The sequence below is a fragment of the Plutella xylostella genome, chromosome 30, assembly GCF_932276165.1.
Source record: "Plutella xylostella chromosome 30, ilPluXylo3.1, whole genome shotgun sequence".
Lineage (NCBI taxonomy): Eukaryota > Metazoa > Arthropoda > Insecta > Lepidoptera > Plutellidae > Plutella > Plutella xylostella.
Genome location: NC_064010.1, coordinates 5838154 through 5854261, shown reverse-complemented (window position 1 = coordinate 5854261; position 16108 = coordinate 5838154). Strand labels below are relative to the sequence as shown.

The 16108-nt window shown below is 42.7% G+C and overlaps 2 protein-coding genes across 5 annotated transcripts in view; one reads left to right on the top strand and one right to left on the bottom strand.

Annotated features, from left to right (window-relative positions):
- LOC105388620 (serine/threonine-protein kinase SIK3) overlaps positions 1-9935 on the top strand; it is a 37265-nt gene extending 27330 nt beyond the window's left edge. For 3 of the 4 annotated variants that reach the window (XM_048631999.1, XM_048631998.1, XM_048632000.1), the window contains 8 exons: positions 229-304; positions 670-748; positions 1538-2545; positions 3676-3803; positions 5200-5263; positions 5773-5849; positions 5998-6070; positions 6604-9935. In XM_048631999.1, the coding sequence (XP_048487956.1) occupies positions 229-304; positions 670-748; positions 1538-2545; positions 3676-3803; positions 5200-5263; positions 5773-5849; positions 5998-6070; positions 6604-8018 (2920 nt within the window). In that variant the 3' untranslated portion in view covers positions 8019-9935. The remainder of the gene's footprint in view (positions 1-228; positions 305-669; positions 749-1537; positions 2546-3675; positions 3804-5199; positions 5264-5772; positions 5850-5997; positions 6071-6603) is intronic. The other variant, XM_048632001.1, reaches the window with a different exon arrangement.
- Positions 9936-10381: 446 nt separating this feature from the next.
- LOC105395596 (26S proteasome non-ATPase regulatory subunit 13) lies at positions 10382-15428 on the bottom strand. Its single transcript, XM_048632068.1, has 8 exons — positions 15278-15428; positions 15083-15196; positions 14564-14699; positions 13748-13896; positions 13156-13315; positions 12477-12662; positions 11232-11372; positions 10382-10560 (listed from the first exon to the last, which is right to left on the bottom strand). Exons 1-8 carry the CDS (start codon positions 15394-15396, stop codon positions 10405-10407), a joined length of 1161 nt encoding a protein of 386 aa, XP_048488025.1. The 5' UTR covers positions 15397-15428; the 3' UTR covers positions 10382-10404.
- Between the last annotated feature and the right edge of the window lie 680 nt (positions 15429-16108).

Here is a 16108-nt window from a genome sequence, read left to right as displayed (position 1 = left end):
AGACCCGTGCCCCAGCAGTGGGGACGTGATCGGTTGATGATCAAATTGAGTTGATGATCAAATTGATCAAACATATTAGCACATAGCAACGTTGCATAACACTCTCTGGCTGGAGGAAAAGTACCCATATTATTCTCTGCTTATATCCCTTAAATTGCAGGGGTGTTAATTAATTAATTAACGTGATGGGTCGTGATGTGATGATGATGAAGTATAATTTGTTTTCAGATACATGTCGCACGGCGGGCGCGGCGCGTCGGTGCGACACACCATCACTATGGGAGAGGATAGACAGGACGATATGGTGAGTGTAACTACAGAAGGGCTAGTACGGGGCGCATTAAAGACGTGACAAGAGTTTTGCATCGCGCTCACTCATATCGCGCAGGCTCAAGAGCGAGCACGACGGAGAACTTTTTAGCGACCCGTGCTACAGGGCCAGGGAGCATACACTAAACCCTTCAGTCCAGCGGGTTGATGGACGTCATATGTTTATATATGCGTAGATTTTTTTTGACTTTCCTCCTGTTCCTTCGATGACAATCCCCTCACCAAAGTGACAAACTATGGACCAGAGACTGTCTTCACCAACACGCTAAGAAGAAGATTATAAAATTATACATACGCCTGTTACACCGTGTATAAAACAAACTATTCCCCTGTTTATAGGCCAGTACCTCCCCGTCATCATCGTCCAACATGCGAGTGAGGAGGACGGGGCTGTTGACCGTCACAGAGCGCCCGCCCGGTGAGTGAGCGAGACAGATAGTGCCTCCCTACAATACTGTTTGAACACGAATTCTGTTTCACCAAGTCTGAATAAGTGTCAGGTACAGAGCTCATGATTAGCATAAGGCCTAGTTTCAGTATACTCTATTAGATCATAACAAGGTATTAGTTGTTGACTTTTGACAAATCTGTATTTATTTAATTTAAGATGGACATGGCGTATGATTTTATTTTAGATGACACATAATAATGTAACGGGGGTGTTGATGATCTAACATACTATGGTGAAACTAGGCCTTGGACATGTATTCACTTGTGTATCTTGCAATAATAGAAAACGTTTTTAAACATACGTTTTTTTAGGTCGACATATTGTGAGAGAAATTTAAAAGGCAAATTCTAAAAAAATATGCACCTGTATCCTACATGTTATCCAGACAGTGTGAAACAGGCACTAAATGTTGTTTTCGATGATGTCCCATAGTTTGATTGTAGTGTTTTTTCTGCATCGCAATTTTTGCTAAACTTTTTTGAATGTTGTTGTTTTTTTATTTTGCCCCAGTATTTTGAAAGCATGCTAGATGTTCACTTTATTTTTTGTTGCGTTTTGACAAGAACAATTTAACCCTTAATCGGCCATGCCTACTCAAATTATTTAATGCCCTTAACTCAAGGGGTTAAAATTCAAAACAAGATAAGATCCGTATAACCGATGGTCGATTCAGGAGTAAACATATTCTTGTCAAAACCCCCGCATTTTATTTTTCATTTAATTTACCATTTTTGTTTCCGCACCTACCGTTTTTAGTCATAAGTCCAGAGCTGGTGATGGAAGTGGAGGCTCGCATGAAGCGCAACTACCTGCCGCCCTCCATCCAGGGCGGGTTCCCGCCCAGCCCGCCCGCCCCCGGCCCGGCGCCCAACTCGCCGCAACAGAAGAACCAGCTCAAACCGGTCCTAGAGACGATACCCCAAGGAATGGTGCCGTTGGTACCGGTTGGGCAGAAAGGGTCGGTAATGGCCGTCTCACCGTTCACCCCGCCGGCGTCGTCGTATTCACCCACACATGGCACGGTCATGGGACAGACCGCCAGCCAGGGATCGATTACTAGTGGGACGCCCTTCAACTTCGGATCCATAACTAGTGGGACCCCCATGCATAAATCGCAAGGATCCATGTATGAAGCGCCCGTCAATAATAATTATATCGGCAATTTTGGGTCGATTACTTCAGGGACGCCCGTGAATCAGAGTTATGTTCCTCCGAATAATAACTACCAAGCGGACAGCACGAGAAGCACGGGGTCGATAGTCTGTGGCACCCCCAACCTCATGCAGAACCAACAAGCGCTAGCGACACAGAATATAGCGCCGTTGTTGATCGGAACACAGAACATATCCATAATGGGAGGCACGCCAAACGTCATGCAGAGGCGAAAGGGTTCCATAGTCAGCGGAACCCCGAACTTTAGTCAGACGGAGTACGGAACCCAAAACGCGTCCATGGGGCCTCCAAATGTCGTGCCAATGCAGACAAGTCCGAGCATAGGGGGTCAGAACATACAGTCAATATTCGGAACTAACAACCCATTAATCCAACAAATGACGAATTTCGGGATCAATAACAACTACCAACCCACGAACCAGTCGGCGGGGTCGATAATGTCGGGCACCCCGGTGGCGCAGTTTAACCAGGGGTCGAACCTGGGACCCGGGGCGCCGCCGGGGCAGGTGTACAGCGGGGCAGCGAAGCAGAGGAAATACTCCGGGCCACAGAGGCTGAAGCTGCAGATGTTGGCGACTGTACAGGAAATGGGTAATGAATGTTGGATTGTTTTTGAAGGATGGGGATTGGGTTGGGATGGTCTGTTTTTAATTTTCATAGTTATAGGTTTCGGCTAAAGTCTAAACCCTTGGGCCTAAACCCTTCCTTCATTGGAAGGAGACCCGTGCCCCAGCAGTGGAGATGTGATGGATCGTGATGATGATGATAGGTTTCGGCAAAATATCCGTTACAGTATATGTGAAATACGTAAAAATGAAAATAAATATATTTTTACTTATTTCACTTTTTCCAATTTGTTTGTCGAGAGAAGTCGAGACTATAACAACTAGAAAAGAATTAGAAATTTAAAGATTAATTTTATAATAAATTTTGTTATGGAGTTTCAAAATTATAGTAATCGTCCGTTTAAATTTAAATAACAGTCTCACAGACTGTATTTTGAACGGTAACTTTTGATATAAATTGTATAAAATTAAAAACAGACATAATTTTCAGGTGATGGGTTTAAAAAGTGAAATTAATTTAAATAGTAAGTACAAAACTGCAAAAGTCACAATTTAAGTAGTGTTCCGAGTTGTGTTGCTGTGTGTCTGTGTGTTTGCACTTTTTAACAGTTGTTGCATGGTTTTTGTGTGTTGGTAGCAGTTTTTTATTAGAGTTTTAGTTTAGAATTTCTCTTATTTGCTTTTTCTCATACAGTTGTTCAGATTTTTGGATTTAGATTTAAGAAGTTTATTGATAACAATATTATACATAGTTTACTTACAAAAAAAAAATAAGGCTGTAATGAATGTACTGCCAAAAGCATTTTCAGAAAAGTGCTTTTGCGTAGGTACAAATGGCAAGCGATTCGTATCAATTTTTCACTCGTCCGACATTCTCTACACACGTCATAATATTTCTCTTCAAAAACCAGATATCATGTCGAGTGCTACCGAATTACTAAAGAGCGAAAATCCAAGGCCCATAGCCGAACATACCAGGCGCGGCGGCGACACCGTGAATCGGCCGATATCTTCAAGTATTGGCAATTTATCATCGTATGTGATGTTGATACGTCTATTACTTTAAACTAGGATACGAATCGCTCGACATTCTAGTCACAGCCTTACCCCTCTACTGCTGCCCTCTCTAACCCCCCTCCCCTGCCCCCCCCGCAGCGCGCGAGCACACGGAGCGCTACTCGCCGGTGCGGCGCGCCAGCGAGTGCTCCCCCCCGCGCGCCCCCGCGCCCCCCGCCCCGGACTCGCTGCTGGCGGGCGCGCGGCTCGAGTACCGCCAGCTGCAGGTCAGTTTATGGTCCCTCCCGGGAATCGAACCCGAGACCTCTGGGTCATGAAGCGAAGCTTCTACCACTACACCACAGAATAATAGTTAACCAATGCATTGGAAGATGTCTTTAAGACGTTGGACTGGAACAGACATGCATGGCAGGACAGTGTAAGTGGATGAGGAGTTGTGAGAGGATGATGATGATAACTGTCATTTACAGTAACCGATGTCATGTGAGTTTGGATCACGGTTTATGCAAAATTAGTAGAATTAATGGTAAGTACAAAATACTATAAAATAATCACAACATCAAGAAATGTTACATCCTAACTAATATTATAAATGCGAAAGTAACTGTGTCTGTCTGTCTGTCTGTCTGTCTGTCTGTCTGTCTGTCTGTTACTCTTTCACGCCAAAACTACAGAACGGATTTGAATGAAATTTGGTATACATACGGTTTAGACCCTGGGAAAGAACATAGGCTACTTTTTATCCCGGAATTCCCACGGGAAAACTTTTTAAGGCGAAGCGAAGCGCGCGGGAACAGCTATTGACTATAATTGATAACTACAGACATTACATACAATTACATACAATTCGGAGGACCTACTTCATCTGCGTCGATATCTCTGGGTACCTCGCCACTGGCAGTAGGTGAGGATTTCCAATACCTCGGCTCCCTTCTACAGAGTGATGGAAGTATTGACAGGGATGTGACGAGACGAATGAATGCGGGATGGATGAAATGGAAACAACTCACCGGCACGACGTGTGATCGCAAGATGCCAATCAAGATCAAAGGCAAAATATATAAAAGCGTCATGAGGCCGGTGATGTTGTATGGGGCTGAGTGCTGGGCAACCAAAGTATGCGATGAGAAAAGGATGCATGTGACAGAGATGCGAATGTTGAGATGGATGTGTGGTGTTACAAGAAAAGATACAATACGAAATGAGTATATAAGGGGAAGTATGAAAGTGGCTCCTATAGCGGGGAAGTTGAAAAGTCATCGCCTTTCTTGGTTTGGGCATGTTATGAGAAGCGAAGATAACTATGTGACAAAGAAAGTGTTGGAAATGAGACCTGAAGGAAGGCGTAAGAGGGGAAGGCAAAGAAAGGGTAAAATGGCGTGACATGACGCACAAAGCCGACCCTAAATAAGGAAAAGGCTAGGAAGAAGAAGAAGAAACATTACATACACTATAAATTAATCCCGATATATCCAATTTTACTTATATGGCGTATCCGATCTTTCTATGCGACATATCCAATCTACCTGCCAACTGTGATAATAACGACATGACCCCTTCAATCCTGGAACTGTGTGTTTTGTTCTTACAATCGCTACTTCAAACTTACGACTGCAAACATTACACTCCCCCTAACTCACACCGTCACGTTTCACGTTCCAGCGCGGGCTGGAGCGGCGCAGCGCGTCGCACGGCGAGCCGCCGCAGCACACCGTGTCCATGCCGGGTATGATCACATGACTCTATAGCTTAGAGGTAGACCATATTAGCCGAAAAAGATTGACTATGTTGGAGGGCTGATCTGAACATTTTGTTTCCTATTCTATTCAGAGAGGGGGGCGAAGAACCTGTACGTGGCTCTCTCGAGTGGAACCTTTGTACATGTACAATGTACATTTTGTTTCCTAACGCTGACAAACTTGTACCATTTAAATTTACTTATAAATTTTTCGTTGCCACTTACAGACTTTTAGAAAAACGTGTATTTTATGGGACATGAGTATAATATTGTAACTTTTTGTAAGGTGAGGCTGTGGTCTATGGTTCTTTTACGTCGAGACTAATAGATTTAGGCCCTGTTTCACAATGTCTAGTTAGTGGCTACCTGTGAGATACATGCTGCCACTGTCAAAAAAATAATAACAGAGATTTATTTTATCTCACAGGTAGCCACTAACCAGGATTGTGAAACAGGAGCTCAATATTATTATTTATCCATGTATAATGACTGTGCAGGGTCGCCGTGCCACGCGGCGCCGCACGAGCTGTCGCGCGGCGTGCCCCGCGACCTGTCCGCCCGGCAGCTCACACAGGTGGGTACTTGTACACTGTACAGACGAGGGTATAGATACCTATGGCCTGATGTATGAAAAACATCAGGCCATTTAGTGTCATCATTTTGTAAGTGGAACTTTTTCATCGGTCATAAAAAATAAAACATTTAATTCTTTCATATTCCAGGAGCAAGCGTCGCGGCTGGGAGCGGAGTCCGACCTGCGCGGCCCCTCGCCGCGCCCCGACGACTCACTCACAGGTGAGTGCGATGAGTGCAGACGTGGATTCACTATTTGTGGTGGCACGTTTTACATTTAGAAGGAAGCGCCACAATCTGAATCTCGCGCGAACTGAAAATAATGCTTGTATTGTGCGACAAACTAATCTGTTCCGGTGAGAGCGAACTAAATTGATCCATATCTCATAACTTACCTATGAATTATATATTCATATAGATTAGATGGGTTAATTAAAACCACAAGGGTGAATTACCACTAAATGCAAACTTTAAATCTTATAGAATCAAGAAATATTAGACATTTACGTGAGCTCTCACCGGAACAGATAAGTTTGTGGCACTATACAGTGGTTAAAGTTCTGTTTTTTTTTACTCTTGTGATTGGCTCACTTTTCCATAACTTCATATACTTAAAAGTATGCTTATGTTATGTCTGGCTTTACAGTCCGCGATGACAGATCAAAATAGCAATCGATACTGACGATTCATTCACTGGCGGTCAAGCCCAACTTAAATTATTAGCAAACTAATATTCTGTATTCTCCCCCTTCCAGGCTCGATAACCCGCGGCACCCCCGCGCACGGCGCGTCCCCCCTCGACCTGCGGCACGAGGACCCCGCGCCCCCCGCGCACCCCCCCGCGCACCCCCTCACACACCCACAGCTCACGCTGGTCGCCCATCGCTCGCTCAACAACAGCCCCATATCGAACCCCGGGTCCCCGCTCGACATGATACAAGAGGAAATCGGCAATGGAAGCCATAATCTTGATAAGTATCCGCAGTTTTTGAACCCTCAGAATCATCCGCAGATTAGTCTCACAGACTGTTTGGGGTCAGAGATTACGCTGGTGGCGTCCAGTAGTGAGGATTCGATGGATAGTCTGGAGAATAACTCGAAGTACATGTTGCCGCAGTTTGTGATATCGGAGCCGTCGGATTTAGAGCATCGGCCGTCGATCACTAAAGGCATTGGTAGGAAGGTGAGTCAGGAGACTGAGGTGCAGACTCCAGTGGAATTAATACAAGATGGGGACTCGGAAATGCCGTCGCCTAAGGAAAGTGTGGATGAGACGAATAGGTTCTTGACGCAGATAGACGAGTTGAAGTACCCGAGACGTGGCAGCGATAAGAGTCTCGGCTTCAGTGATGATTCTTTGAGCAATGACAGCGCAAATGTATCACCGAACTTCGAGCAGAACATACAATCTATTTACTCGAATATCGTATCGATAAGTTCGGGCTTCAGCGAGAATCGCGGCAGCTTCAGCGAGCACCGAGAATCTTTCTCATTCTCGGACAGAGGAAGCTTTTCCGAACGCGGAGATTTTGGCCGATCTTCGTTCTCAGAGCGGAGCGATTTAGGCCGAAGTAGCTTCTCCGAAAGAGGGGAGACTCCTCGGTCCAGCTTCTCCGCTCAGGGGGTTTTGGGCGAAGTCAAGGAGTATTATGAAGATGTGTACATGTCTCGAGACAGCAGCCGCCACTGCCTCGAGAAGTGTGATGAAGAAAGTCCACCAGAAGTGGAAGAGATTGAGAAACTACAGAGATCCACCATGGATCTGCGACTAACGGACGTCTGTAGACCAGAGGAGAGAAGAATCCCCATACTACTAAGTCCTCAGAAGGTATCTGTCGCAGCGGAGTACTACGAAGTGGCGTTGTCGGCCGTCTGCTCGCAACTAGACTCGCAGCGAATAGTGGAACTCTTAAAAGAGGCTATAACAGCTTCCATGGTGCCTCCGCAAAACATCTTTGTTGACGAGAAAGACGCTGTCAAGACGAATAGCAAAGAAGCGTTGACCGGGTTTTTGAACCTGGAGTATTCTGGCGGGATACAGATAGAAGTGGCGGTCTGCGAAAATAAGGCGAAAGAGAAGAAAGGTTTAAAGATGAGACGGATATCAGGAGATCAGCACGAGTGTGGGAAGCTATGTCAACAGCTTATACAAAGCCTGACCGTGCGGTAGAAAACACCCTAAACTTTTATAGGAAAGTATCGAATAAAGTACGCTATAGGTTCACCATACAGAGTCCTTAGAACCCTCGTGGTATGTGAAGTCGTAATGACGTAGGACACCTTATGGTGAATGGTCTATAGTAAAAGTCTCGTGAGTTGCTAATACGCTTGTGATATGCGATTTAAGCCGTACAAACGTCGTCAATACAAGTAAGTAATGATGATTATTGTTTGACAATGGCAGCGAGGCGGAATAGCATTTTACGGGGCTTAACAATGTGTCGCTGACAAGAAGCAGACAGGGTCTGACAGTTTAATGACAGATGCTGTCAGCTTGAAGGTGATCGCGATAAAAGGAATATTAGACAGAATTTATTGCTGAGATAGGATAGCGTGGTGAAGTTGTCATGAGGTTTGACCTAAAGTTAGGTCGCCTAGCACTGTCGAATTTGACATTATTGTTTCGTACTGATATGACGTAAAAGTGAGATGAGATGGTTCAGAAAGAAGCTTCAACACAAATATGGGCAAATGATTAAATATGTTCAGTTTTGAATCACTCCTGAATATTCTATATTTTACCGAGATGTAAAAGATCAATTTGATAGTCAAATTAAGGGATAGAATTTCTTTTAAAATACCTACTTGAGTATTTATGTTGATAGTAACTTTAATTTGTGATCTCATACATTCAAGCGAGGGCCGGGAGGGTGTTTCCATGGGAGAGAACGAACGTGAAAAACGTAAATATAAAATCGGTGATAAAGTGCAATATACGTATTTTAAATTTAGACTTGAATGTTTTGAAAAATTTATAAATTTTATAATTCTTTTTGGTTTTCTAAGTTGACTTCCTGTGTGCATTCCATTTTTAGATATTATTGTTTTCTTTTTCATGTTTTTGTATTTTATTTAAAATATATATAATTTGTTTTTTAGATGATTGAGGGTAAATGCGTCAATTCTATGAAAAAACTTCTTATGTGTGTTGTGTGCCTACACCAGCCTTTTGTTAAATGTATTGTTATATAATTTCTTTTCTATTATTTTATTATATTTTGTAAATTTTCCACTGTGAGAACAAAAACTATATCACTAGATATCAGTAAGAACGTAACAATTCTCTAAGCATAATATATTATAAATAATTATCTTTGTATATAGACTTAAAATGAAAACTGCACATAAATTGTATAATTATGTTGTGTATATGCGAGTTAAAAAAATTATATATACTACTTGTTCCTCTATTTTAAGTAAATATGAAATTCCAATCCTTATCATTATTATTCCAAAAATACGTCCCTTTAGTTCAACACGCTTTCACATGGCCGTGTTTCTAGGGACCACTCTATGAGTACACGACCGAACGAACAAGAACTGTCACGCAATCGAGTCTGCAGGTCTAGTACAGGATTCATAGTTTGTCGAAAACTATAAAAGTTTACGTTTTGTCGCATACTAAGTGGCGCCTCTAGCGGAAACTATCATGAAACTTTTGACACATAATGTATGCAGATGACAGGAGAAAACGTAAACTTTTTTCGTTTTCATAAATAGCAAAACCCGTGCTAGAGGGTCTGCAGTTTTGCTTTTCCGAAGCTGCGGAGCGCTGCGCTAACCACGACTCTAGTCTCGTTGTATTAAGCTTGCCGATTGCCTGATAATCCTTGTTCGTCCGGTCGTCGATGGAGTAACCCCTAGAGCGAGACGGCTACACTTGTGGATGAATCAATGTGCATTTTGTATATAGACTTGTATGTAAGCGTAGTTTTGTCAACACAATGTGTTGTTCAATTTTCCCCTTTATATTATAGTTGATAGGGTAGATAGTCTTTCGCCATAAGTTTGATCTAGAGCCATGTTATCAAGTTTTAAATATTCTGTAAATAATATTTTAATAAATAATTCAAATTCCAATATGTTATTGAGGTGTTTACTTTACTCCCCAGCCCCAGTTAGCCCACTCTAGCTCTAGTTGTCACCAACACAAAAGAAGTCAGCGAAAAGTCGTACTTATTACACCTTTTGGGAAGCATATGTGAAGACGGGACAATAAAACGTTGCTCAAGCTAAAACCCATTTTAGAATCTAAATCGAAGAAGGAAACTTTCTTTCTACGTACAATAAAAGATTACGATTTTACCTCCATTCAGCCATGTTTATTTAAGGCGGGAATGCATAAAACCACAGTCATAGACACTTTTTTTCTACAAAAAACAAAAGAATACGATTCAACGCTCATTCAGCCATGTTTCATTTATTTTAGGCGGGAATCAAAATAAACAACCATAGACATTTCCAACTATATTTTTTTACAAAAAAAAAGAATACGATCATCGTTTATTCAGCCACATACAACAATATTTCGTATATATGTATTTATTATTCTAAGTCTACAAAGTAAGCACGTCGGTAGCGGCGTTGTCGAGCAGCGCGGCGGCGGCGGCGGCGGCGCTGCTCCAGGCCGCCACGCGCGCCGCCAGCTGCAGCACGGCGGCGCGCGACACGCAGCGCGGCCGCACCCACGTCACGTGCACCACTTCGGACACCTGTGGGAAAGGGGGTTAGAATTCTTGTTGTTGAATATGGGCAAAGCGGGAACTAAACTATCATATTCGTTCATTACTCATACGTTGTGACAATTAAGGGCCACTTGCAGAAACATATTAAATCTAGATTTAGTGTCAAATCTCGATTTAAGAAACGTCAGTCCATATAAAATTTGACACTAAATCGAGATTTAACACTAAATCTTGATTTAATATGTTTCTGCAAGTGGCCCTTAGTTCTATGAGTGCAACATTGCGTTTATCGAACTTTAATGGTGGCGTAGGTAAATGGTAAAATTCTGTGAATCATGATGCCTCTGACAGTGGCAGAGTTCTATGAATAAGAGAGATGCCACAAGAGCGTTGTGTGTGCGTTGAGTTAGCGATAACTCAGGGGTTTTCTATATGATTACAAATCTCAACAACAGTCGTTGGTTCACCATAAGTCCCATGAATGATTCTTAAATGGGGGACACTGTCCTGCCCTTGCGTATAAATGTAATATATAATAAATGAATTTGCCAGCGGGACCGACATCTTAGACAGTCAGGTAGCCAATAAGTGTCTGGACTCGGAATGAAAACGACAGGCATTGTTGATTTCAAGCTGATGTATAATCTGCCTGCCAAATCCTTTCACCACCCTCCTACGTCCATCAGTCCACCACCCACCTGATCAATATGCCCCCGTATCAGCTTCTCGGCCAGCGCCTTCATGACCAGCAGCTCCACCTCGGCGGGGGGCACGCGCGCCGCCGCCGCGATCTCCGCGAACGAGAGTGCTCGTTGGGAGGAGGGGCGGTTGAACGCCATCTGGTGGGGAAAGGAGGATAGATATAATTAATTTTTTTATTATTTTTCAACTGAGAGTCGAGTTAAATTATCGTCTTAGTTAATGTTGTTAGTTATTATTAGAGCGCGCGATAAGAGGAGGGGCGGTTGAACTTCATCTGGTGGGGGGAGAGGGGGTTAATGAATATGATCATATAATTTTAGGACTTCATTATGGAGTATGGTTGAACGCCATCTGGTAGGGGAATGAGGAGTTAATATTGTTATGTATGGAGCGTGGTTGTACGCCATCTGGTGGCGAGGTGAGCGGATTAGTGTTATGTATGGAGCATAGAAGAGCGCCATGTAGCGGAAATAGCAGGGGTAATGGTATATAACACACGCATTCTGTAGTTAGTAGCTTGCACTGAACGCTTACTTCATGTTTCTATTTTCATTAACTGTGAAGAGAGATGTTTTGAATTTGAGCTGACAATTTGACAATGAACGAATCGGAAGGCTCAGTCCCGCGGGACTGGTGCGCGATTGCAGTCCCTAAGCTGGACGAAACTAAACGTATGAACAAAAGTTGAGAAATGCTCAACCTTTTAACTAGTTTTTGACACTCGCAGTAAGTGCACTCGGGGAATCTAGGATAATAGACTAGACGTCTGTGATTCCAATATTAAAACAATTACCTCCATCAGACACAGTATAGCGATCTTCTGCTTCAGCTGCCTATCCGCCTGTCTCAGCTCGGGGCAGGCGCCTGCTCGAGGCGGCCAGGTCCCCGCTCGCCCCGAGCTAGACGCACCTTACGTAACCCGGCCGGGAGTCGAACCCGAGACTTACCGACTTTAACCTACTCTGCTATTGTGTCGTTGGAGTGTCATAAATGTACCCTGGTCGGGAATCGAACTTAGCACTTACCACTTTAGTTACTTCAACCAACTCTACTGTTGTGTCATTGAATTGTCATTGTTTTAAGAATTTGTCGGTAAATGGCTCTTTTAGTTTGTATTTTTGTCAAAAGTTCAGTATTTTAGTCGGGTTTTTTGTATTTTTGTCAGAATATCGGTATTTTGGTCGGAATATCTATATTTTTGTCACGTAATTTGTGTTTCAGTAGAAAGATCAGTATTTTACCTCCATCAGACACAGTATGGCGATCTTCTGCTTCAGCTGTCTATCAGCCTGTCTCAGCTCGGGGCAGGGCGCCGCGGCGCGCGCCTGCTCGAAGGCGGCCAGGTCCCCGCTCGCGACTCCCTTCACCAGACGAATAGCCCACTCGTCAGGGGTGCCGGTGAGGGATTCCAGGATCGGGTGTGCCACCTGGGGGATGGAAAGAAACATTAAAAGATATTGCTTGGTCGATTATGTTGTCTTGCCAGAAAGACAAGTTTATCCCACATAGTATATGATATGAGAGAAAACAGAGAGAGAGGGGTATATTTCCAGCCTAGTATAATTATTGGCTGAAGGATTCTTTGCAATGTAGTAGTTTGCAAGTACCAGGAATGTATATGGTTGAGGAGATTCTACATACTTTTCATATACCAATCTAGGAAGGAACGCATGAACCTGAACAGTTTAGGTATATCCGACATCTCACAATCTCAAATTGCCGCTTCAAAATTACCATGAAAACATAAGGAGATTTCAACCAGCTTGAGGTTGAAATACATTAATCAACGAAAAGTAGTAAAAAACCGCATAAACCACAAGGTGAGTGAGACAACTCAAGTATGTTACATGGAGATTTCAGTCAGCGATCGACTAAAAAATACCAGGACCGCATAACCCACAAACAGCTCTATCTACTCACCAGTTCAGCCAAGTCATACACATCATGAGCCAACACAGCAGCCAGAGCCAGCCTCAGTGCCAGCGCCTGTCTCTCTGCCTGGGGCAGGGCGGCGCCCCCGCGCGCGCACCCCACGTAGCGGAGCGCCGCGCGGTAGTACTTGGACATGGGGCCGCGGACTCTGGGGAGCGAGAAAGGGAAAGTATTAAAAGAGAAGTAAGGAATAAGTCATTTTGTACATCTAACTGCAAAACGAATAACTACTTTTTTCCGCGAGCTTCGACTCGCCTTAGATGGATTTTTCATGGAAATTCCAGCATTAAAAGGCCAAGGAATCAGTTTCTTATCTACATAATTTCGTCAGTTTACAGCATTTCAGCTGTTTTTCCGTGGAAGAGTAACAAAAAATGCACAGATTTCAAAAGACGGAAATCGTGTTGACCAGTGTTACAAACTAACTCAAGTTCAAGTTTAGTTTATGTATTGATGTTGCCACACATTAATAATTTAAGACAAAGTGTGTTTAATGCAAATCTGATGATGAATAAATACACTTTCGTCTCTTTAAAACAATTCTCTGTCTTCAAAACTCCTCCACTTAAAGCCCACAAACCTGTAATACTCCGAGGCCAGCTTATAAAACCGTCCATGCACAGGTGTGACCCCGTCCGCGTCCTCCAGCGACCCCTCCAGCTCGCCGATCACGCGCTCCGTGGAGTCCAGGTCGTTCAGCTGCTCCAAGTATATCTGGCCTTGCAGCACCTGGAGGGTACAATACAAGAAGGTAGGGTTAGGATTGTGTAGTGTGAGTGAGTGTGAGTGCTCTGGAGTGGAGACTGCAACTAGACAAACATAGTGTATGAGGCCCATTGTCTAGATGGGGTGATGACTTGCAAAAGGTGACTGGTAATGACTGGATGCGGCAAGATATACATTGAATCTTGTTGCGTGCCATGGGATGGAAGATGCCTATGTCTAGCAGGAGACTGCTGTAGGCTGATGATTATGAGTTTTGTGGTGGATAATTATTTATACCAGGAATTTGTGAATATTCTTCTTTATGTTGAAACAGTTAGTTATCTGAAGGCTAATTAGCTTCAAACCTTCCCTTTGCTTTTAAAAGGTCAACTGTGGACATTTTTAGTTGAAAACCAGCCTATACCCTATACCGCACAGAGATAAATGCCCCAAATTAATAACAGATTTTATAAATAGATAAAGTTGTTTTTGGGTTTATCAATATTATTATAATAACAATGTATGACTTAGACCTAGGGCATAGAACAAAGGTACCATTCAGGCAACCTAGGTAGAAGAATGTCCCAAATAGGGTGACAAACTGTGTTAACTCTGTGTGCCACTCTTTTTTACCCGACTGCTGGAGGGTAATGTTTTTCGATTGTATGTATGTATGTATGTATGTTTTTACCTTGCACAGAGCGGTGGCCTCGTCGTTGATCTTGACCTTCTGTTCGATCTTCTCCAGGAAGGCAATGGCCTCCTTCTTGTCCTTGTACTGCTCCACGATCACCGCCACTATCTCCACCAGTGACAGCGGGTTTATTCTGGAAACAGTGTTGGTAAGTTTGTTAGGGAGAGTTGTATGAAGATGTAGAGTTTAAGAGGCCGTCTTCACAATCCAGGAAATTGCGATGAGTTGATGTCTCCGCGCAGTCAACCGTTTGCGATAATATGGCCGAGTGGAGACACCTTCTATAATATTAAAATGCGTGGCACGACAATAGTACCATCGCGATTTCCTAGGCCCCTTGTGATCATGTTTAGTAGACAGGACACAAGTTAAATATTAGTGTAAGCATTATACATTATAATGAAACCTTCTGTTACAGCCAGGCTTTACAAACAGCCATGCATTGCTTTCGGACACAGAAACCTCATCAGAACTGAAAACAATGATCGCATCATGAGTAAGCAAAATGCCACTTACTTGTTCTCAAAAGTACTCAAAAAGTTGTTGTAAAGTTGTATTAGATTGTCCCCAGTCTGCAGAAACGGATGCTTTACGAATTCCTGCAGTTTTAGAGTTACTTGATGCCATAATCTGAAAGTTAAAAACAAATAGGTTAGCCGACTTTTTAATGCAAAATACTATGGTAGGGAGATAATTATGAAGCCAACTTACTTTTTGTTGTAAAGTTCTTCTAATTTTGCCCAATCTGCGGCCAAACTAGGCTCGTTTGTTTGTTTTTTTGTGAGGAAATCGTTGACATCAACAACAGCAAACTTGACGGACGTCGCCATTTTTCAGCTTTGTCGCTCGTAATGATGCGAAGCTAGCAACAAAACGATGACAGTTTATTTCTTCTTTTTAAGTTGTAGCTGAAGTTATCTACGTATTAATCGTGCAGTTTCTTGTAACTGTTTTTGCTACTCAAAGATAGATGGCAGTACTGGTATTATACAATGGGCATAATTTATATTTTCAAAATATACTTAAAACTATTTTTATAACAAACCTAACATTATTATATTGTGTTATATATTAAAGTGGTTCAATGATTGATTGAAAAAAAAAACATTTTAATTTAATATCAGTAATTTAGGGCGGGTGGAGTCAAGAGTACAAACAGGAAGTTTATTAACACGTTCGTGGCAGCTCAGTAAAAGGAGATATAGGGGTGGTAACATGATTAATGATTATATACCAACCTAGGCCTATTGGGGAAATAGGAAGGACAATTAAATGTAAAATTTGTATAAGTTACATACTTTATAATTAATAGGTAATAATATATTCTCTACATTATATAGGTATTATGTTCTTATTGTAGGTAAGTACATGCTTCAATTACGATACTACAGACAGATACCTACTTGGTACACTTCAGTCTTAAACCTAAAAATTATCTAGTAACATGACTGTAACGAAACAAATGACATAGGATACAGTTAAAGCAAATCAAATTCATGTTGAATAATGTAGGTAGTCAATATCTCGAAAGGGCTGAAATTT